The sequence below is a fragment of the Cyprinus carpio genome, chromosome A5, assembly GCF_018340385.1.
Source record: "Cyprinus carpio isolate SPL01 chromosome A5, ASM1834038v1, whole genome shotgun sequence".
Classification (NCBI taxonomy): Eukaryota; Metazoa; Chordata; class Actinopteri; order Cypriniformes; family Cyprinidae; genus Cyprinus; species Cyprinus carpio.
In genome coordinates, this window is record NC_056576.1 from 13,439,939 (window position 1) to 13,462,792 (window position 22,854).

Sequence of the window (22,854 nt, forward strand, 5' to 3'; positions counted from 1 at the left end):
TACCCCCACCTCGCATTCCCAGAGCGCGCGCGTTGAAGCCCCGGCGTCTGTGGCACACAAAGCAGTGCATAACGGGGCCTGTGAGAAACCGGGCGGAGTTTAGTCAGACGCGCTTTGGTTAGCGTGCCTCGGCTGGGCTGGGTGTGGTTTTCAAAACTCAGTTCCGTTAGCAGGAAACGACTCTAAGGACCACCAGTACTTCTCTGCGCGACAAAGACGCACTAAAAAGTGAAACTTTGTCTTCGGGATCTGGAAGACATTTGAGGAGAAGCTTTTCCTCACGGGCGGTGACGGTTGCTCACTCTTGCGCGTGGACGTCAGCCGATGGGAAAAAGTTTGGCTTTCTGTTGACTTCATTGTATCAGCTCAGTTTGTGACACATCCGTGAGAGAAGAGACTAAATACAGACAAGATGCCGAAAACGGTGAGTACCCTTGAGGAATTTAAACTGTTGGTTTGAGTTTGTACTGTAGCAAACAAAAATGGGAAGACATTTCACAGTGATTTTAAAAGCTGCGCATTTTTGGTGAAACAGGAGACAGCAGCGACGCGTAGGCGCTCGAAAGGGGCGAAGATGGGCTTTCTCTTGTTGGCATTTTTGCCAGCCAGGTCCCGCGGGTGAACAGTAGGCCATGCGTGATGCACTATTTATGACCAGAATTAATTATTTGGACAATGACGGTCGTTCATCCCATCCGAACGCACTGAAGAAGAACTTGTTGCGTTTCGAATGAATAGGAGTCGGACGATCTGTCTACTTAATTAGTTTCTTTACTTTTCTTCACTCATGCTTTCGCTGTGTGTTGTATTTTTTTTATAAGCAATTTTCTAAATCTATGAACTTAGCAGTGGCGTTTTGTGTTGTATAGGGGCTGAACCGTTACTCGGTGACAACCTGTAACCCCCCTCTCTCCTCCCTCCCCAAATCTGATTGGCTTTGCATCAAAGTTGCCGTGAATAGGCCGTCTGGTGGTGGTGTGGATTTTGATTCCCAGTGAGTCGAATCTTTTGACTTCTTTCACAAAAGATTCGTTCAGGTTCACTGACTAGTTAAGTTACATCATTAGGCCAGTAGGTGGCAACAAGAACGTCTTTTTGTGTTATGAGTTATTGAATCATAACCGATTCCATTCAAACACGGGTTGTATTATCTTTTATTAAACTGGGTCTATACGTCTACTAAAAGACTTGGGGAAACGGAGAGAGTGTTTAGGCCACAATTTTATTTTTCTCTCGATTTTTTTTCAATTAAGTCTTCATGTTCTTTAAATAAATGTCTAAGGTCATTTGTGATTTCACTGACAACTTCTGTCTCCTTTATTAATCGTAACCACGTGGTGGAATAAAATCAGTCACGTGGGGGATCAGTCACGTCACGAAAGTGAATGAGAACTATTTGATCACTTAAAAGATTCATTCAAAGCGATTCACGTGTGCATTTCATTTAAGCCTCTTGTCCAGCAGCGTATTGGCGCGTTTTTGGTCTGCTTTTTATAAGTAGTTCCGTATAAGAAATATGAGGCGTGTCAGAAGCGGCTGTTCCAGCATTTTTGGAGCTCGTCTGTCACAAAGGCCAGACGAGCTCATGGCGCAGTCTAGGACAATTATCCATGCCAAGGCTCACCCACTTTTTTCCCCCTAGAGTTCCTGATTTTTTATTCTTTTTTGTTTGTTACACCTCATAATTAATGAATCATTGTTTTATTAAAGATTATATTTAAGACCATAGACCAACAGTAGGATGGAGGGACAAATCTTTTTATCACAAGTAGCTCAAGTTTTTAGTTTAAGCAATTTCTTTCATCTGTGAAATGCCTTTCAGTGCTTGAGTGTCACTAGTTACATACGAGTATTGCATGAGATATAAGTATTCAAAAGAACAACTAGCAAAAAAAAAAAAAAAAAATTACCATGGACGTGCGCTGTAGTCTAGGAGCTTGTACCATATTGTTCTTTGAAAAGTACCATGTAAATACCCAAATGACTAATCTTTAAAAACGAACTGAAACAGAATTTCCTAGCCTTTCTTGTGTATTAATATGGAAACCTGTGTTTCAATCATTAAAATGTTAGATAATACTTAGTCCTCCTGAGAACCATGAAAAAAAGTTTTGTGAATTTTTTTTTTTTTTTTTTCCTGAGAACCAGTTGGTTGGAGTACTTTTTTTGTAATGTAGTTAAATTATTTTATTCTATGTCCTTTGTAGAGGATGCCAGGACTAAGTTATTTAAAAAATAAAATAAAAATAAAATAGACATGAAAAGGCATGTGTAGGCAAAAATAATGTTTTCTTTTTTCATTCATCAACCAGTTTTTAGGTTTTTCAGGCTATTTTTAGCCAAACTTTGTACAAAGATGGCTCTCAACTATGTTATGAAAGATATAACAGAATGATTTTATATACTACTATACTTTATGAAATATGTGCGTAAAATGTCCATCAATTGGTATTCCCATTCTAGACAATGTTTCCATAGTTGCATCTCATTTGCATATTAATGTGTTCTTGGGGCAAACCATAATGAAAAAAAGGAAGTGTAATAATGGGGGTAATAACTTGGCAACATTTTCATAAGAATATCTCATATTTCATGGGAATATTGGTCCATAATTTCTTTCCCTATTGACCTCTTGTTTCCCCAAAATGCATAACATGATGTTTGTCCTGATGTATGAAAATTATGCCTTGTTTTGTAACAAAAAGTCATATTCCGATTTGAAACCCCATAACAATTTTCTGAGATGTTTATTTATGACAAACCATTTGAAAATGAGGCAGATTTAAATGCTAATTACAAAACATTACCATATGTCCTTAAGAGTGCTAAATTGGATCATTTTGTCAATATCAATCATATTTAAATACCAAGGAGAGTTAGTTTGTGTGTCAAACATTTGATATCTCTAAAAAGCCTATCTATCGAACTATCTATCTATCTGTCTATATCTCTGTCAACAGATCAGTATTGATGTACATGAAAATGATTTATGATATAAACTCTTGTACTGTGAAGCATTTTATACATTGTATAGTGTTAAAAATATATTATATACATTATATACTGTTACTGTTTGTTAATGTAAGTTATTAGCATGTTAAATGGCCATATTAGACAATTGAGTATTGATATTGTGGTTAAGCTCCCATTTCTATTTATTTCTCAAAATAACTTGATCACATCCTTGCACAATAGCTTATAAATGTAGCTTGTATTTAGTTTCCTCTCATGTTCTGAATGAAGAGAAGCTCAGACAAAGAATAGTTGCGTGTGAAAGTAGATGTTTACCGGATGTAATATCCGAGGTGTTTAAGGTGAGAGAACGGATTAGGTACATGACACTGAGAAGAAGAGTGTCAGAGAGGTTGTGTAATAGATAATTTTCATGATAATAGAAATCAGTCTAGTAAAAGTAGATGGGTTTATCTTGTCATTAGGGACATTGGATGCATTTAGAGGTTTGGATCTGCTTATGGAATCATATTGGATTGTAAAATGAGTCAGAACCTTTTTTTTAGCAGTTATTGTAGTCTCCTGCAAGTCCAAGAGTCTCTTTCCGAAAATGACTCAAGGTTTCTGAGCTTACACTGTGCTTACATCACTTCCTGTTTGAACGTTTCCTGTTCGGGACTAGCTAGGCTTGAGTACCTTATTTGGAGGCTCAGTACCTTATTTGGAGTTTCACAGAACTGCGGCGTCCGTGCACATACACTCTCACACACACAGCTTTGTGTAGTGAGTTTGGGCCCCTTTTCCTCTGCAGATTTCTGTTGCCCAGAATGCAGCTGTGTATCACAGCTAATGTACTAAAATGGCCTCTCTTATAATCAACACACTCCTCTCTCTTTCTTCCTTCCCTCACATGCACTCACGCGTATGCATTTATCTCCAGTCATCAGTTTCTCTCAGTGTACTGAGTGCGAGTTTTGTGACCTCTGTAGGTTCATGTCATAAGGGTCAACTTAACACTAACCTTTGTGCAAAATTTTATAAACAGTTTTGTGTAAATGTATAGCCAGATCTGTTTCAGTCACAGAAGTCTGTATATGCACTACTCTTGAAAATTTTGGGGTTGGTACAGTTTTCTATGTTTCAATGTTTTTGAAAGAAGCTCTCATGCTGACTACGGCTGCATTTATTTAATAATATATATATATATATATATATATATATATATATATATATATATATATATATATATATATATATATATATATATATATTATATATATTTTTTTTTTTTAATTTGCAGAAACTGTAATACATTTTTTCAGCATTCTTTGATGAATAGGAAGTTCAAAAGAACAGCATTTCTATGAAATCTTTTGTAATACCAGAAATGTCTTCACTGTCACTTTTGATACATTTTAAATGCATTCTTTGCTGAATAAAAGTGTAAGTTTCCGTCAAGAAAAAACTCTTACTGACCCCCAACCTTTGAATGGTATAGCATATATACAATTTGCATCTTTTTAGTGCATGTATTTGGATTTTCTGGACCATTCTTGGTTGTATTTTCTTTGCAACCCTATATATTTGTAGTTCAGTTTAATTTCTATCGACAAACATACACAGATTTGTTTCAGTAAACACTAAAAAAAGGAGTGTAATGTCCAGTCCATAAGTCCTGTAACTGATTTTAAACCATACAGATGATCCAAAGTCTTCTGGTATTACAGGCAATCATTTCTACATCGTAACATATAGACTTTATTATTATTTGCCTAAATATACTGCTTAAATATTATTTCTTGACCTGGTTACCTTTACTATGAAGGTAGAAGGGTGTTGGAGGTCTCTGGTATGTGCAAAGTGGAGGGATTAACTACAAACACACACACACACAGTCAGATTAATGATCTTTAATAAGGTAAAGCTCCAGGGGGTTTTGAGGAGAAAGTTCTTGAGTTTGTTGAACAGTTCACATTTTAATGGAGGGAAAACACCAGCACTGAACGACATCTCACTTCAAGCCTCATGTGAGTCAAACGCTGTGTGGGTATGTGTAAAGCAATACAAACAGATTGGGAACTAAAATAGTTGGATACATTTGCAAGTGGTTTCGGACAGTCAGATGAAAAACTGTATAGCTGTGAGCAAGATGTTTTGTACGGGAATATTATGTAAATGCATAATACTGGTGTCAGTTGTTTCTGCATTTTATTTTTTTAAGTACTTCCACTTTAGAGTAATTGAGCTGTATTCATTTACTGGCAGAACCTTTGGTGTAGCGTTAAGGACCCGGATTATTTAATCAACTGGAGTGTCTTTTATTTAAATATGTTTTGAGAGATAGCTTATTGTTAAAACAGAGCCACACTTCCACTTCAAATTCATATTCACCTAAATTCACATTTAATGTAGTTACTGTGTCCCCGCGGCTGCGTGCATTTTTATTCAATTTCAGCATTGGAAGTTACTGATGTTTGTGTAAATGTATAGCAGTTTGTTTGTCTATAAAGCGTATTTCAAGAGGGAGATTTGATCATGCAGTATCAATATCCCGGTCAAGTAATTCATGTAAATATTTCTCTGCAATATGGAAGTTCTGAACAGTTCCTGATTTTTTTTCCCCCTTCTATCTGTACATGTTGTTTTATGTGGTTTTAGGTTTTGTGACAAGGGAAGTTCTTGTGTTAAATGTACTGAATGCTGTCTTAAACTTTTGCGAAATTGTTTCCAAACTACATTTTGTTTTCTTCCAACCATGTAGGGGGAAAATAACAATAATTGGACTCTGTTATGGCGCAGTGACACGGCATGTTTTTGCTAGTTTTCTTCTGTTGCATACTACAACAGAAAAAAGAACCCCACAAGACAGCTAAGCTAATTATCGACAGCATGTTATTGATGTCTTCACTGATCACTTTTCCATTTTAGACACGGACAAACATGTAAGCAAATGTGCATTAAATACAAGGTCAGATGAGGATTGGCCAAAAATGCACTCTGATTCTGCTGTCTTGATGATTTTTTGGAGGAAGTATTATAGAGTCATTATCCTAAATCAGACACCCAAAGGAGGGGGAGGGGTGGGAGGAAAAGAGTTTGACTTTCACCACCACAGTTAGATTGTGATGTCAGTTAACTGAGGGTAACGATAGAATAAACACACAAATATACAGAGGTTGTTGGCTTCTTATCTCCCCTCATCTGCCTGTTAGAAACGGCAGCCATTTTGTCCCTGTTTGAATGCATTTTCCAGGCCTACAGGCTCTGTGTGTGTGTGTGTGTGTGTGTGTGTGTGTGTGTGTGTGTGTGTGTGTGTGTGTGTGTGTGTGTGTGTGTGTGTGTGTGTTCGAATTTTTTTTTTTTTTTGTGTTTTTTGTGTTTGTTTTTTTGTGTGTGTTTTATTGGATTTTAGAATGAGAACTTGTGCCAGTTAGTCCAAATAATTGGAATGATTATTTTTTCTTTGTTGTGTTTGTTTTTTATAGTTTGTTTGATTTTAGATTTTTTTTTTTGTGGGCTTGTTAATTGATGTTGGTGTGTTTGAGAAATGCAAGGCATTGTTTGCCAATTCTTGGCTCTGTCATAGCTCACAATTAGCATTTTTGCTGTAGCCTATACCAAACTAACTTCACACACTGAGCCAAACCCTACTGAGCAGGCCTTGCTGTCTACTGCATAGGCAGCTACCTTCAGACAGCATCCTAAATTAATTGAAGCACAACATTTTGAAAGACTCCACATTAGTAATAGCAACAACTCACATTTTTAGCTGTCTTGGCTCTGGAAGTATTTTATTTTATTTTATTTTATAAATAAGCCATGAACCAAACCAGCCAGCTATACAAGATGAATCACAAGATGAAGCAAAGAAGTTTTTGAAGTTCCGACTAAAAGTCAAAGATACAAGACTGTGTACTGAACAGCTCTGATGACGGGAAAGAACTACAATCCCAAAAACATGGCAAAGTACATACCCAAAATAAAAACGATGGATAAATATAAAACTATTGATTTAAAGATGTTGGTTATGTAATGAAATGATATATTTTATGTTTATGGCAAAATAGGCAAGTGTAATTTACGTGTTGCGATTCTCTGATTGGTGGAGATTTCTCTGCAGAATCATGGGTAATGTAGCTTTCACAAGGAATTCCACTGTTAAACATGATTATTTAAAAAAAGTTGAAATAATGCAGGCTGATGGCTACAACAAAAGCATATACCATTGATAAACAACCTCACAGGAGGTCTGACTTTAAAGGGTTAAAAGTCATAATTCAAAATCTATTCCCCTATAGAATCTACATTTCTATCATATCATCAATCATCTTAGATTATGTCACAGACCTACATTTTGAAACAGAGGTAATATGTTAATTTTATTGTTTTTTTTTAACTGCAGATACTATGTATAGCCTATTCTTTTCTGGTTCTTTGTGTAATTGTGTGAGTATCATTGTCTCTCTCTTGGTGTGTGTGAATGTGTGTGTGTGTGTGTGTGTGTGTGTGTTAGGGTGTCTGAGTAAAGGCAGGGTGATTGTTCTAAGAATAGTGGCAGGGAACCTCTGGCGGGTCTACTGTGAAGACTACACCCATCACACACACACACACCCTGACCAGGCAGAACTACAGATTCTTAGTTCCTGTTTCATGAAGACGTGAGCTATTTTTACCCTGTGAATCCACCTCTGGATTAAGAGGGTCCATTATCCGACCAGTATACTGTTCCACACTTACTGCCACACTTACACACACGTACACACACACACACACACACACACACACACACACAAACCTGTCTTTACTGACAGCAAGAAAGAGGGAGATGTTATGTTGGAGATTGTGTGTATGAAATGAACTCTCCCAGACCCAGAGAGGAGTGGAAGAGAAAAGAGCAGAAAAGTCATATAGTTGTTGGGAAAGTTCTGCTTGTTCTCTTTCTGTTCCAACTGGCTGATGTAAGCCTGTGAAACAGCAGAGCTAGGATTTTCTCTCTCTCTCTCTCTCTCTCTCTCTCTCTCTCTCTCTCTCTCTCTCGCTCTCTCACACACACACACACATACATACACACAGTAAGGTTAAAATCAAATGAATCACCTCATAGTTAAGTCATTCCTAGAGTGCTTGATAATTACCAACACACACACATTCTGATAATATAACCTTGGACACACATAAAACACCTGGGTTTCAAAAACAGTTTCACAATCCAGCTATTTCACAACCTACTTTTGTTTAACAATATGAATATCACTTTCTGTGCTGAATATCTAATGGTCTGGTATAACATTAAGAAGCATCAAAACGTGACTTTTAATATCGATGACAGCTTAGTGTGTGAATATGAGAAAATTAAGATATTTGAGTATGAAGTTGTGTGTGGAAAATATGGCTTCAAGGAGGTGTGTGCTCAAGTAAATAGCTAGTATGTAGATATGAGGGAGTTTGTGGATATATTTAATATATTAACTGTTTTACAACACATGGCAGTAATATCCAGTGCAATGCTTTTTTTGCTAGTATGTAGTTTTTTTTTTTTTTTTTTTTGGCAAATTTCTCCAATGCTTTTTTTGAATTTTTTGAAGTTTTTTTTGATATGTGATGTAATTCATAACTGAATGTGATAAGACATTAACGTTTTTTTTGGATTATTACCTAATTTGTTATGCATAACAAATCTCAACTATCAAATCTCATTTGTGCTTCTCTTTGTCGATCATTTAGAGGACTTGCAAGAACAATGTCGTTTGGCTTCATTGATGTGCAAATGCTATGTTGAGCTCTTTAGAGTCTCAGCACATGGACACTCGTCTGCCTCACAGGCAGCTGCTAGATAAAGCAGGGCATTATGGGTACAGCTGAGCTGGAGGTGTGTGCCTAAATTGAGCTATTTGTCTCTCACACACACAGTTAAAGCTGGATAAAAGACCTTAGTTTGGAAGAAGAGCTTTAAATGGACCCCATCAATAAGACTGTCCATATTTCATTGACATTTTCACAGAACACTGGTTCGTTTTCGAGTTAATGATAATTGTATAGTGAGAGGAAGTGAGGCGCATTGCTTAATGTGTCTCTATGGTTACTGAAGGCGTGGTTATCTGCATCCTGTGGGGCGGAGGCGGGGATGGGGTGAGAGAGACAGAGAAAGAAGAGGGGGGGTATCTTTTTCCATTCGTCTCTCTTGCTGTTTCCTTGCATTGTTTTTATCTTATCCAGAGTTCCAGGGTGCAATCAATCATGTTAAAATAGCAAGCCACGCTTTGGCGCAGATTTAAACACACACACACATACACAACATGCACACTCACACTCATCTAAACACACACATACACATAATGCCTCTTTTATAGTGCTCTTTGATAAGGGTTCAGGCTTTTTCTAGGTAGTATAAGCTATTAAAGATGTTTAAGCTGTCCATCACAAATAGAGAATTCATTATTTTCATTGCTCATGCTTTCATGTTAATTGAGAACTGAACAATTTTCTGGTAAATCAATTAGCTTTTTGTGTGAATGTATATATTTTTTTTTGTATTATACATACACTGCTGCTAAATGAAAGTTTGGGGTTAGTAAGATTTCTTAATATTTTGGAACGAAGTCTCTTATGCACACAGAGGCCCCAATTATTTGACCAAATAAATACAGCAAAAAGTCATTTTGTGGAATATTACCTTTCAAAATAACTTTTCTACTTGAATATATTTTAAAATGTTATTTATACCTGCGATGGCAAAGCTGAATTTTCAGCAAACTTCATTTTATCATGATCCTTCAGAAATCATTATAATATTCTAATTTGGTGCTTGTGTAACATTTATTGTAATCAGCTGAAAATTGTTTTACTGCTTGATATTTTTTTCTTTAATGAAAAGAAAGTCAAAAAGAACAGCACTGAAAACAGTAATCTTTTATAATATTATAAATGTCTTTACTGTCACTTTTGATCAATTGTAATGGGTCCTTGCTGACTAAAAGTATTAAAGTCTTTAAAAAAAAAATGTTACTGAGCCAAAATTTTTTTTTAAGTACTTATTATCTGTTGGCTTTTCAGTCTGCATTCATTTATTCACATTAAATTTTTTTTTTCTTTTCCAGATCAGTGTTCGTGTGACTACGATGGATGCGGAGCTGGAGTTTGCCATCCAACCCAGCACCACAGGGAAACAGTTATTTGACCAGGTGTGTGTGTGTGTGTGTGTGTGTGTGTGTTTGTGTGTGTATGTTTGTTTCGGAGGTGGACAGTTATTTGACCAGGTGTGTGTGTGTGTGTGAACTTGTTGCTGATTTTTTAAAAATATTTTTTAAAGAATTTAAGACCTTTTCTCTCATTGAGATCTTGATTCAACATCCTGTTATTCATAAATGTCCATTAAATGTTTTCTGATTGGCTGGGAATATATCACATTCAGTGTGAGCAGAAATATTGACTTGCAGTGGAAACTTAAGACCATGTCAGACAAGCTGTGTCTGTGTTTAGATTAAGAACTGGAAATCCTTCTTGTGAGGGAATTCTCCCTTCCTCCACCCTTCCTCTTTCTGACTCTGCTTATTCCTCAGGCTGTACTTCTGTACAGTCCCCTCTTCCTCACTCTTAGTCACTCTGTACATCACGTCTATGAAATCACCCTTTCGTAAACTTGATCATAGGCAGCGTTGTTCCTTAGCAACCTTAAATTTCTCACACACACACACACACACACACACACACACACACACACACACACACACACACAGACACAGAGCATTCATTCTTCTGGCAGTTCTTGTTGAGTTCCATTTTTTTCAGCAGGATTTAGTCTTCAGTTTGAGCCGAGGGTTTGGGATTATAAGGTCTGATACCAATGCTTTAAAAGTCAATGCCAGTACCACTGAAATTTCACCACACTTCTTACCATCTTTCATACCACAGCAAAAAGGAATATGCTACTGAACATTACACTTTAATTAAATGTTAAAAATAAATGTTTAAAGTAAATTAAAAATTTAAATATTATTAAATGAAATTACAACGATGGCTTTCAAGTAAATCTCAATAATATTTAAAAATAATGTATCACAGTTTCAACAAAAACATTAAGCCGCACAACAATTTTCAACATTGATAATTATAAGAAATGTTTCTTGAGCAGTAAATCAGAATATTAGAAGGATTTCTGAATGCTAATGTGACATTAAATACCGGAGTAATAACTGCTGAAAATTCAGCTTTGCCATCACAGGAATAAATGACATTTTAAAATATATTCAAAATAGGAAACAGTTGCAATTATTAAAATGTAATTACTATTTCACAATATTACTGTTTTTACTGTGCTTTGAGTAAATAAATGCAGTCTTGTTGAGCCTAAGGGACTTCTTTTTGAAAAATAAAAATTTTTTACTGACCCCAAATTTTGAACAGTAGTGTTTCTCAATTAATATATCACAAAGACAGCCATTTTATCCAAAAAGTGAATTTGAGTGTTTGAAAGCAGCAGCCTAGAGCTTTTGTACAAAAATTGAGTTTGTACTCGTTAATACAGATACTGTAGTAAGACTTTTTACTGTAGTATTGGCTTAGTACTGAATTACTGGTACTTTAAAAAATCTCTAATCTCAGTTGTACTTTAGTGTGTGATTGTTTTGATTATAAGTGAATATGTGTCCTGGAAGTGTGTATCCAACTTCCTGTTAATTGTCCTAAAACCCCTATGCTAACCTTCCAGCAAGCGTCACTCTCTCTGTTTACAAATTCTATATAAACACAGCTGCCTCCTCCCCATTACATTTACTATTTTTGAAGATTATTTTATTTATTTTGTGTTAAAGTGGATTTAGGGTAAAGATTATTTTTTTTTTTTTTTTTTTTTTAAATCAGTATGTGTGTTCCCTGGGAATTGAACCCACAACCTTTTGTGCTGCTAACGCAATGCTCTACCACTGAGCCACAGGAACACTATTGTTTTCTCTTTCTCCACATTTGCTCATCACTCGCTTCCATTCTCTGTCTTTCTCTGTCTCTTTTTAACTTTCAGACACATTATGTTCTGACTGGTCCAGCTGTGAGCCAGCATTTCACAATACCTCACATTTTCCATTGCTCTCTGTCTCACACACCCTCTTGACCCAGAATAACGAGTGTTTTCTCTGCGTATGCAGTTTCATTCATAGCATCTCTTGAGTGTTCCACCCCTACTTTAGCTAAATACATACAGCAGTGATTAAAACATAAACCTGAACATTTGACCTCTTGGAGGCACTGCTAGCTGCTGAAGTTTAATTCAGACATTCTATTAGAACATCTCTGTCGTTAAGAATTGTGGAACTGGTCCAGTGTTTCATTTTAGGAAGTCTGGCCAAATAAAAAGTGCATTAAAAATTATTTATTTGTTCAGTTTTAATTATTATTAAATTAGCACAACTATGATGTGAATATTAAATATACAGTTCAGCCCCAGCTGGATTTCCACTTTTTCAATGTCCATGAAGAGGAATTTGAGCTTGAGTCTCCTTTAAGATCCCTCTATTATGGAAAGCAAATGCATGTACTATGGTTGTGTGAAAAATTGTATTTTATTTAATATGCCTGTTTATTTAATATGAATCTGTTTTATAGGTGGTGAAAACCATTGGGTTAAGGGAGGTGTGGTTTTTTGGACTGCAGTACCAGGACACCAAAGGCTTTACCACCTGGCTTAAACTCAACAAGAAGGTGTGTGTGAATGCATATAGCTGCTTTTCAGTGTCCAATTAGCACCAGGATTCATTTTTATACAGCCATTAATTTTTTTTGTCATGTTTTTTTTTTTTTTTTTTTAAACCGTCAATATTCCATCATCTCATCAAGCTGATTTAACTATGATTTGAATGATAAATAATTTTAGTTGTCAAAATATTTGAATTATGATCATGATTATAATGTTCAAAATTAATAAAATGTGTTAAATTGTAACAAGCCAAACGTTTCAAGATTTTTGAAAAATGTTTAACCATTTACTAATTTGAACATATTTGTCAAGAGTTATCACATTAACAAATTACGTCAACATGTGTCCTTTCTGTTTATATTAGCTCATAAAACACAGCATATAATAGGTTTATTAGTGTATTTGATACTTTTTCAGAAGATAATGTGTTGTGAAATCTTCATCCTTTGGAAACGGTCATTAATTTTAAGTGTTTAAGAGACTACCAAGGATATTGCATTGTGTGTGAAGCGTTGTTACAGCAACTATGTTTTCACAACAGCATACTTTACTTAAAATTTAATGAAGTTTTAATTAAAAATTTAATTCTCATCATGCCACCTTTTTTAATCTTTTCTTCATTATCGTTGACAAAATAAAGAAAAACCTGTCAAAGAACACTTTCGTCTGTAATGCTGCTGACAGGATTTCACTGATTAGCACTTTCTAGTGAAACCTGCAGTTGGCAGCCTTTTTCAGACTTGTTACAATTTTCTTATGTCACAATAATTTTACCCAGCGTGCTTCAAAGAAGTGTCATTAATAAAAAAAATAATAATAAGGAAAGGCAACGAGAGGTCTGATAATTTGTGCTGAACAAAGATATGATGTTTGCTGACAGGCATTTGGAATTAATGACTGTTTTAAACTGAAAGTGATACTAGTTTATTCTTTGTTGTCTAGGTTACAGCTCAAGATGTCCGCAAGGAGAGTCCATTGCTGTTTAAATTCAGAGCAAAGTTTTACCCTGAAGATGTTTCCGAGGAGCTGATTCAAGAGGCGACTCAAAGACTCTTCTTCCTTCAGGTGTGTGTTGTGTGTGTGTATTTACTGTATGTCTTGGGTAAAGTTAAGTGTAAGATGTGGCCTTAGATATATTAATATAGAACGCATGTCAACTGGAGTGGACTGAAATGAACGCTGGGTCTTGTAAAGTGATAATGGGATATTGCACAATCTGGTGGTCAGTGAAGGAATTGCACTGGCTGGTCGACTTGCAGGTCAACATTAAAGCTTTAAAACAGCTCCATTGTGGGTTTACTTTAGGTGAAAGAGGGGATTCTGAACGACGATATCTACTGCCCGCCGGAGACTGCAGTGTTGCTGGCATCTTATGCAGTGCAAGCCAAATACACCGACTACAACAAGGATGTTCACACTCCTGGATACCTGTCCAGTGAGAAACTGCTCCCACAGAGGTGTGTATTCACAGATATTTTTGTTCTAGTAGGGACTAATGCTTCTCCAGAGTGGGGGAGCACAGATGATTGACAGAAAGTGCGCACGGATCTGTTTTTTAATGTGGCTCATATAATACTTCTCTAAGATCAGCTTTTTAAAGCATCGCTCAACATGAAATTACTTAATGAATGGAACTAATAAGACTTGGAAATCTATTATATTGACAGTATGATTATTAATTGTACAATATTTACAAATGGCAATAGACAGCATTATGGTTGCTGAAGTAAATCTACTAAATTAAAGTAAAAATACTAAATTGTGTACAAAGCATCTGCTAAATGACTAAATGTAAATAGCAAATTTGAATTGTGTACATTATAAAAAAGCAATCCTAAAAAAAATGACATTGTATAAACATACATTATATTTGTATTTATTCACTAATCTGATGAAATGCCAAGAGTGGTGTATAATAAATTATTTGTACTAGGGCTGCAATAACTAAAATCAATAATGAAAATGGCTTACAATTAATGTGTTTGTCGTTTATTAGTTGTTTTGTTGTTCATGGATCATCTTTGTCAGTGACATCACTTTACACTGATAAAATCCATACTTCTGTGTGGATGAAGTATGGATGCATTAAATACTGTAAATGGCAGAGGCCATAGTGTCTTGTCTAGGCTTAAAGCATAGTACTTAATGTTTTGTTAAAAGTTATCAGCCAAAGAACATGTTAAGAATGTGTTTGATATTCTAAATGTGAGCATGTGTGTGTAATCTTTTCTCTGCAGAGTTCTGGAACAGCACAAGCTGAATAAGGAGCAATGGGAGGAAAGAATTCAGGTCTGGCATGAGGAGCACAAGGGCATGTTGAGGTACAGCCAGTGGAATGCACTCTTGGTTTTTTTCTGTTTTATCGCTGACTGCAGTGACCCTGTCAATCACACACACCAGACAGAATGATAATGTGTATCTGTGTGTGTTTCAGAGAGGACTCGATGATGGAGTATCTGAAGATAGCTCAGGATCTGGAGATGTACGGTGTGAATTACTTCAGTATCAAGAATAAGAAAGGATCTGAGCTGTGGCTGGGTGTGGACGCCCTGGGACTCAACATCTACGAGCATAATGACAAGTACTTTAAGAAACATGATACGTTTAAGATTTATCAACAAATGAATGGGTTTGAAATGTGCCACAAATAAATTTGGTAGTATAAAATAACAAAGTACCTTTTTTTTGGAGCATTAAGAATTTTATTTAGCAAGGATGCAAATCAAAAGTGACAGTTAAGGCTTATATTGTAACAAAAAGTTATATTTCAAATAAATGCTGCAGTAATACTTTCTATTCATCAAAGAATCCTAAAAAAAAAATAAAAAAAGTTATATCATATAGTTATCAACAGCACAACCATTTTCAACATTGATGATGATAATAATAAGAAATATTTCTTGAGCACTAACTTTCTGAAGGATCATGTGATACTTAATACTGGAGTAATGGCTGCTGTAAATTCAACTTTGCCATCACAGGAATACATAAGATTGTAAAATATATTAAAATACATTTTAAAATATATACAAACTGTAATATTTTACAATATTAATGTATTTTTCAAAAATAAATACAGCCTTGATGAGCATAAGAGTCTTAAAAGACTGTATTAGATATTTCCCAAATTTTAGTAACATGGTTACGTTAATCAAAAAACGGCAGTGAATAGAAAATGAAATTACCCTTGCTTTCATTGACCATTTGTAAAAAATAAATAAATAAATAAATAAACCTTGTAAGAGTTTCAGGCATAGAAAGTGACATTTATTTCTGTGGCAAAAAAACGTGACTCATCTCTTCTTCTCTCTTTTCAGAATGACGCCTAAAATTGGTTTCCCCTGGAGTGAGATCAGGAACATTTCTTTCAACGATAAGAAATTTGTCATCAAACCCATAGATAAAAAAGCCCCGGTATGTCAAACAAGATTTGCGTCTGACTTATCACAGTTTCTGTCCAGTTTCTTTGGAAATGGCATGTAGACAGAGGAACGCTGTTATTGCAAAGCCTTGCTGGTGAAGTGTTTCATGATGTGATTTGAGGATGGTGAAATCACAGTAAAGATTTTCCTTTGAAGCTGCACGTTTCTCTTTGTTACACTTTATCACAGGCATAAAGAGTCTGGAAGTGTGTCTCCTATATTATTTCCTATAGCTCCTGATTCCTCACTCCCTCAACCTTCTTTTTTTGGCCCTGTTCCAAACTTAGGGAGCTGTTTATGTAGGCAGCATTTTAAAACATCACAGGAAATATGTAAATAATGTTCTCTCTCTCTCTCTTTTCCTACAGGACTTTGTGTTCTATGCCCAGCGTTTACGCATTAATAAGAGAATTCTGGCTCTGTGCATGGGGAACCATGAGCTTTACATGAGACGCCGTAAACCTGACACCATCGAGGTCCAGCAGATGAAAGCACAAGCCAAGGAGGAGAAGAACCACAAGAAGATGGAAAGGTATGAGGAAAAAAGCACCACACAAAGGCTCTGATATTAGATCAAGATTGTGATTATTGGTGATGATTTGGATTCATTCCAATGATTTGAATAGGTTGATTCTGTTCACCAAATGGAATCGTTCAGATTCATTTAGATAATTTTTTCATTCGTTCAGACTTAAACACCAAAATAATTTAGTGTAGGCTGTATTTGCCTAGTACGTCCAGCTAAGAAAGGCTTTTTTTTTCCACTTAAAAGACTTGTTCAATAACTGATTCTTTTGAAACACAACTAATTTTGATCGTTTAAAGCATTTATCAGGCACACTAGGAGCAAGCCTAAGTGTTTATATTTGTGTGTGCATGTATGTTATGTTGATAAATGAAGGGTTGGATGTTTAGATTAGCTTATTGTTCAGTGTTGGACACTTCACAATGGCAGGAAGGACTTCTCCCAAGTCTTCTTCTAATACATCTGTCTGTTTGTTTCAGGGCCATGCTGGAGGATGAACGTAAAAAGAGAGAGCAGGCTGAAAAGGAGAAAGAGAAGATTGAAAAAGAAAAAGAGGAGCTGATGGAGAGACTCAGAGTGATAGAGGAACAAACAAGAAAAGCTCAGCAAGGTAACAGAGTGAAATTCGCTCTTTGTTTTTTTTTTTCTTCTATTCATTAATGATTATTAATCACCTACTATTTTGTGCGGGCAGAGCTGGAAGAGCAGACCCGCAGGGCGATGGAGTTGGATCAGGAGCGTAAACGCGCTCAGGAGGAGGCGGAACGCCTGGAACGAGAGCGCCGTCTGGTAGAAGAGGCCAAAGCGACTCTGCTGCAGCAGTCTGAGAGCCAGATGAAGAACCAGGAGCATCTGGTCAGTTACTAGGACAACCAACATACACATTGCCAGCCACCATGGCAGCGCAATTCTAGTCACCATGGCAGCTTAACAACAACACTGTTACAGTTGTAACCATGGTAACCAAACTACAATTATGAAGTTTCCATGAGAACCAAACCTCATCTAACCACAGAGTGCAAGACATCCACAATTACGTGCATTCCCATGCAACGCTGATAACATGTGCGTATATGTGTGCGTATACAGGCAACTGAACTGGCAGAGTTGACTTCTAAGATCTCCCTGCTTGAAGATGCCAAAAAGAAGAAAGAGGAGGAAGCATCAGAGTGGCAAATGAAGGTAAACATGCTTACTTGTTAGCAGGTGCATTGCAGCAGCTTATTGTAGAATGAGATAGTTAGTAATAGATCTATCCATCCATGCTATTTTTTCACCATATACCTTTTTAGGATATTAAGCTGGATATATAACTTAAAAATTATTATTTTACAGCTTTGACAATATTAAGTTTTAACAGGAATATTTAATATGAAAATTAAATAATTATTTACATACTCTCATATGAACATGCATAATTTAATCATTTTAAAAATCTTCAAAATTATATGCTTTGAAATGGTTAAAGAAAAAACAAATGATAAAGTTTGGGGTCAGTAATTCTTTTAAGAAATGAATACATTTATTCAGGAAGGATGCATTAAATTGATCAAAAGAGACAAATAAATTTACTGTGAAATGTCTATTTCAAATAAATGCAGTTTTTTTTAAAGTTTCTATTCATCAATGAAACCTTTAACATCGATAATAAGAAATGCTTTTTGAGCACCAAATCAGCATATTAGAATGATATCTGAATGATCATGTGACACTGAAGACAGAAAATTTTGTTTTGCCATCGCTTAAGAATAAATTAAATGTATACTCATGCTGTGTTTTTGATTCAATAAATGCAGCCTTGGTGAACGTGACTTCTTTCAAAAATATATAAGATATTGAAAAAATGCTATATATAAAATATATAGCATATAAAATGCTGTTGCCCTTCTGTAAACACGTGATTGTGTTCAATCTGTGATATGGACAGTTTGAAAGAAATGAGGAAAGTTCTAGGGAAATTGAAATCAGAATCAAACTTCCAGACTCCTGATGGTATAATGCTTGTGCTAAAAGCACAGTCTTGAATGACCAAATGAATTTTTTTATGGTCTAGATAATAACATTGCAGTGCTGTGTGTCTCTTCCAGGCCACTCAGGTGCAGGAGGACCTGGAGAAGACTAAAGAGGAGCTGAAGAACAAAGTCACATCAGTCCATGTCCAAGAGCCCGTGCATGGAGAAAACGACAACGACGAGGGTGATGAGAGCAGCGCAGAGGCCTCCGCAGAACTCACCTCCGAAGCAGACTATAAAGACAGGAGTGAGGAGGAGCGCATGACAGAGGCTGAGAAGAACGAAAGAGTGCAGAAACATCTGATGGTGAGATAACTACTTCACAAAGCTTAAAACACTATTTAAAAAGGGATAATTTACCCAAAATAACACTTCGATTTATCATTTATTTGACCTCATGGTGTTCCAAACTGGTTTTTGACTTTCGTTCTTGTGTGGAACACAGGAGGAGTTATTTTGGAGAATGTCTAAGCTGCTTTTTTTTTCAATATAGTAAAAAAGTGGTCAGCCATGATTAGCATATAGTAAAGGCTTTGCCAGAGTAAATTTACTTTCAGCAGAAAAAAAAAATTGAAGTGTGTCCTTTTTCCACAGGCTCTTACTTCTGAGCTTGCTAATGCTCGTGATGAGACCAAGAAGACCCAGAACGACATCATCCACGCAGAGAATGTACGAGCAGGACGTGATAAATACAAGACGCTTCGTCAGATCCGCTCTGGAAACACCAAACAGCGAATCGACGAGTTCGAGTGCATGTAAATGTACTGCAGTCAGCCAACAGGGGGAGCTACAGCCTGTCTTTTGCATCATTCCTGCAGAGGAACTACAGTACCCACAGTGCACCACTCCAACAGAAAATAAAGCCAAATATAGAATAATACTGCACAGTTCAAAAATTCCTTTAATTCAGGAGGGTTGTTTGGGTTACAGCAGTATGATAAGGGAGATTTATTGTTTGCGTTGTGTTTTGACCTAGATGTAGCTTTTTTATTGGAAAATATTGGAAAACGGATTGCTGATTAACCAAACTAAAGGGTTTTAATTTCAGTAAAACTGGGATTTCAGTAGGAATGACTATTAAAAAAAACATTCCTGTGTTAGGATAGGTTTCAAAAGCACTCCAGAGAGACATGTCAGTGTGCCAATTCAGATCAGTATAGTTGATATCAAATTTTACAGTGCCATTGTGATGGTGTAATAGCCTAGTTATTGCTATACCATTGTATCTATGTGCCTTTCTAATAAAACAACTACAGTATAGATTAAAACTCATGGCTATCTGCTCCCCATCAACCACTCTGCCAATACCGGCAACCCACAAGAGCAAAGGTGCGTGCGTGCGTGTGCGTGTGTGTGTGTGTGCGTGTGTGTGTGATCCCTGTTGATATAGTTTCTCACTGCTGCAGGTTTGTGGCCGCTCCCTGTTTGTGCCTTTTTTACTGAAGAGAAAAGAAAGAGAAAATATCAAACTGTATTTTTAGTTTAGTTTTTTAATCCTACTCTTATTTTAAGCCTTTTTTTAATGAAGAGACTTTTGTTTTTGAGGCATTTGAATTTTTTTTGCAGTATTATTTTAAAGAATCCTTTAATAGAATGACATTTAAAAAGCATCTTCTGGGAATACATTTCTCCCTTTATTTCTGAACAGTATTTACCCAGAGTGTACACCGTTTTAAATAGCCCTGCACTTGTAGGCAGTGCCTTAGTTGATTTTGTGATCTGTATTCTTTTTATTTTTATTCATGTGGCAATATGCTGCACTGAAGAAATATGTCCCCAGCTACTTTGGAAGTATTCTTCATTCAGATCTTACTCTTGGATACTTTCTAAACTGGTTTGATATACAAGAACATGGACCTCCTGATTAAAAATAATGAAGTTTGTTCATATTATATACAGCCTTCTTGTTACCTGGGCGATTTCCCACTCTTAGGCTGCAGGTGTTTTTGTTTTTTTTGTCAACCAATCACAGAAGAGATTGCTGCTTAAAACATTTTCATTGCAACTGTCAATAAAATATTAAAAACATCACCAATTTATTGGCTAGTGTTGTTCTTGTTCTTCAATTTGGTTATGGATACACAAGTTATGTTTAGAAGAGATCACTTAATAATCTTGTAATTTTATAGACTTCATTTCTGAATATCAGCAAAAACTATAGATAATTTGAAGGAGAATGCCATAACTGAAGTTCTAATATACAAATTTAGACAATGTAAAACTACAGTTTAATTCATATAAAATGTACAGTAAAAATACAGATTTATATATAAAAAAATGTTAGCAATGAACTCATTGACTATAAATTCATTTACACAATTTACTGTCCCCCTAAGCTGACAAACATGTTAAACACATTCCAGCCAAATATATTCAGTCTTAGTCCAGGTTAAGTAGTGTCTCACACTTTTTACTAGGCTGCTACTAAATTTAAGATTAGTTTTTATTCGTTTTATTTTGTAAGTTTTTTGTTATTGTTTTTTGATGATCTTATTAGCTACTAATGCTCGGTGGAATCGGACATACGGTCTTACTCTAAAGTGCGCATGCGCTGGACCTGCTGGAAAACGTGATATTTTAATATTGCTGAACTGAAGGACTTTGTTAATATCATCCATTAATAATTTCTTTCAGGGTCACTTCAATGCTGCGACAGCAGTCGCTATAGGAACACAACCGGTATGACGAACGTCTGAAGCCCCTATACCATCACACCAGTTCATTGGCCAGTAGCGCTTAGCTCCGCCCCGCGCATACCGCACATATGCTATATCAGCGTGCTGCACGCTATTTAATCAGATTTCCTTCAGGAAGCGGGTCATCTGTTGCCTGTTGGGCAGAGTTCTTTCGTCATGTTCTCAGCCATTTTCTTTCAAAAGAGTTACAATGAGCTACAGGAGATGCATCGAGCCGTGTGACAGGTTCAGCAGGAGAAGACACTCATGACAGCTCCACTGCTGCATTGAGCTGAAATTAATAAGTGTATGAGCTAACGTATAAAGAGTTTCTTATAGCGAGCCTTCTTATTGAAGCTAAAACATGGTGGCTCAGGTGGTAGAGTGAGCAGATGGGATTTTGGTGGTGAGTCTCATTTGGCAGCGATCCAGCCGAGAGGAAGTCAGCTTGTTTGCTTCAAGCATGACAACACATTGCCCGCTCTGGTTTTTCCCTGTCTCCTCCATCACCTCTGGTATGGACGCTCTGGTCCTAGAGTTGACCAGGACCAGTCTTTATGCCTTGCCACCAATCCATTTGCTCCCAGCGGTTCTGTGCAGAGTACTGACAGACAGAGTGGAACATCCAAAAGGGTCTGGCTGCAGACTTGCACTTGCACTCTCAGACTTGCACTCTCAGACACTTGCACTTCCGTCAGTGACATTACTTGCAGTCTTTATTTTATATTTTGTTCTATTTAATTATTATTTTTTTGTTTGAATCTCTCAACATTTTACAACAGCAGCCAGGTGTTGAAGACAAGAAAAAAGAAACTAAATTACGAAGTCACTTGCAATCGCCACTTGCACTCTCAGCTACCTGCGACGTCATTTGCAATCAACAGAAATCGTGCATGTTGCCAATGGAGACAAGACGCTGTGGTGATTAAACGATTAAAACTAATTTAGTACCGTCACGTACAGGGGGTCCTGCAAGAAAAAAAAGACAAGACCCGCAAATCCGTGGCCACAAAACAGCAGAATATGAATGCAGTGCGCAAAGTCTCTCATTAAGCGTTTTCCTCCCGTAGAAAAAACGAACACTTAATATGGCTTAATGTATTAAGATGCTATTCAAATATCAAATTCAATATAGTTTATTAATATAATGAATAATGTATAAAACATGGCAAAATATGCGCAAAACATGGCATAATGTGGCATAATAATAGACTAAGAAGATAAAGAAGAAACTCAATATGCTCCTCTTCATTATTAAAATATACATAAACAATATGTACAGGCAACCAGGTGAGCCCAGAATAATGCAACATGCAAAGTTTCGCGTTAAGAGTTTTTCCATATAGAATAACTGTCTACAGCTCTTTTATTTCTTTGTCTTTGTCCATTAAGCTATGTGTTTTGTGTTTATAATGATTTTCTACGGGAGGAAATGAAACGCTTAATGAGAGACTGCGCACTGCATTCAAATTCTGTCTTTTTCTTGCAGGACCCTGTACGTTACGGTACTAAATCAGTTTTAATCGTTTAATCACCACAGCGTCTTGTCTCCACTGGCAACACATATGATTTGTGTCGA

General features: G+C 36.3%; 1 protein-coding gene across 2 annotated transcripts; it reads left to right on the top strand.

Moving 5' to 3' along the window:
• Positions 1 to 155: 155 nt before the first annotated feature.
• Positions 156 to 20,635, top strand: LOC109090386 (moesin-like). 2 transcript variants are annotated; one of them, XM_019104196.2, is made up of 14 exons: positions 156 to 424; positions 10,050 to 10,133; positions 12,550 to 12,645; positions 13,583 to 13,705; positions 13,946 to 14,097; positions 14,878 to 14,961; positions 15,075 to 15,221; positions 15,958 to 16,054; positions 16,431 to 16,594; positions 17,068 to 17,198; positions 17,283 to 17,443; positions 17,678 to 17,770; positions 18,676 to 18,906; positions 19,195 to 20,635. In XM_019104196.2, the coding sequence occupies exons 1-14, from the start codon at positions 413 to 415 to the stop codon at positions 19,357 to 19,359; spliced, it is 1,740 nt and encodes a 579-aa protein (XP_018959741.1). In that variant the 5' UTR covers positions 156 to 412; the 3' UTR covers positions 19,360 to 20,635. The 2 variants fall into 2 exon arrangements, with proteins under 2 accessions (XP_018959741.1, XP_018959742.1); XM_019104197.2 differs by lacking the exons at positions 156 to 424; positions 12,550 to 12,645; positions 13,583 to 13,705; positions 13,946 to 14,097 and having other exon boundaries at positions 10,075 to 10,133.
• Positions 20,636 to 22,854: the final 2,219 nt, after the last annotated feature.

What these genes read in the sequence shown, in the direction of transcription:
- LOC109090386 (XM_019104196.2), top strand. An exon ending in AAAGACTCTTCTTCCTTCAG is followed by an intron (nt 13,706 to 13,945) that starts GTGTGTGTTGTG and finishes GGTTTACTTTAG; the next exon opens with GTGAAAGAGGGGATTCTGAA. An exon ending in GAGCACAAGGGCATGTTGAG is followed by an intron (nt 14,962 to 15,074) that starts GTACAGCCAGTG and finishes TGTGTGTTTCAG; the next exon opens with AGAGGACTCGATGATGGAGT.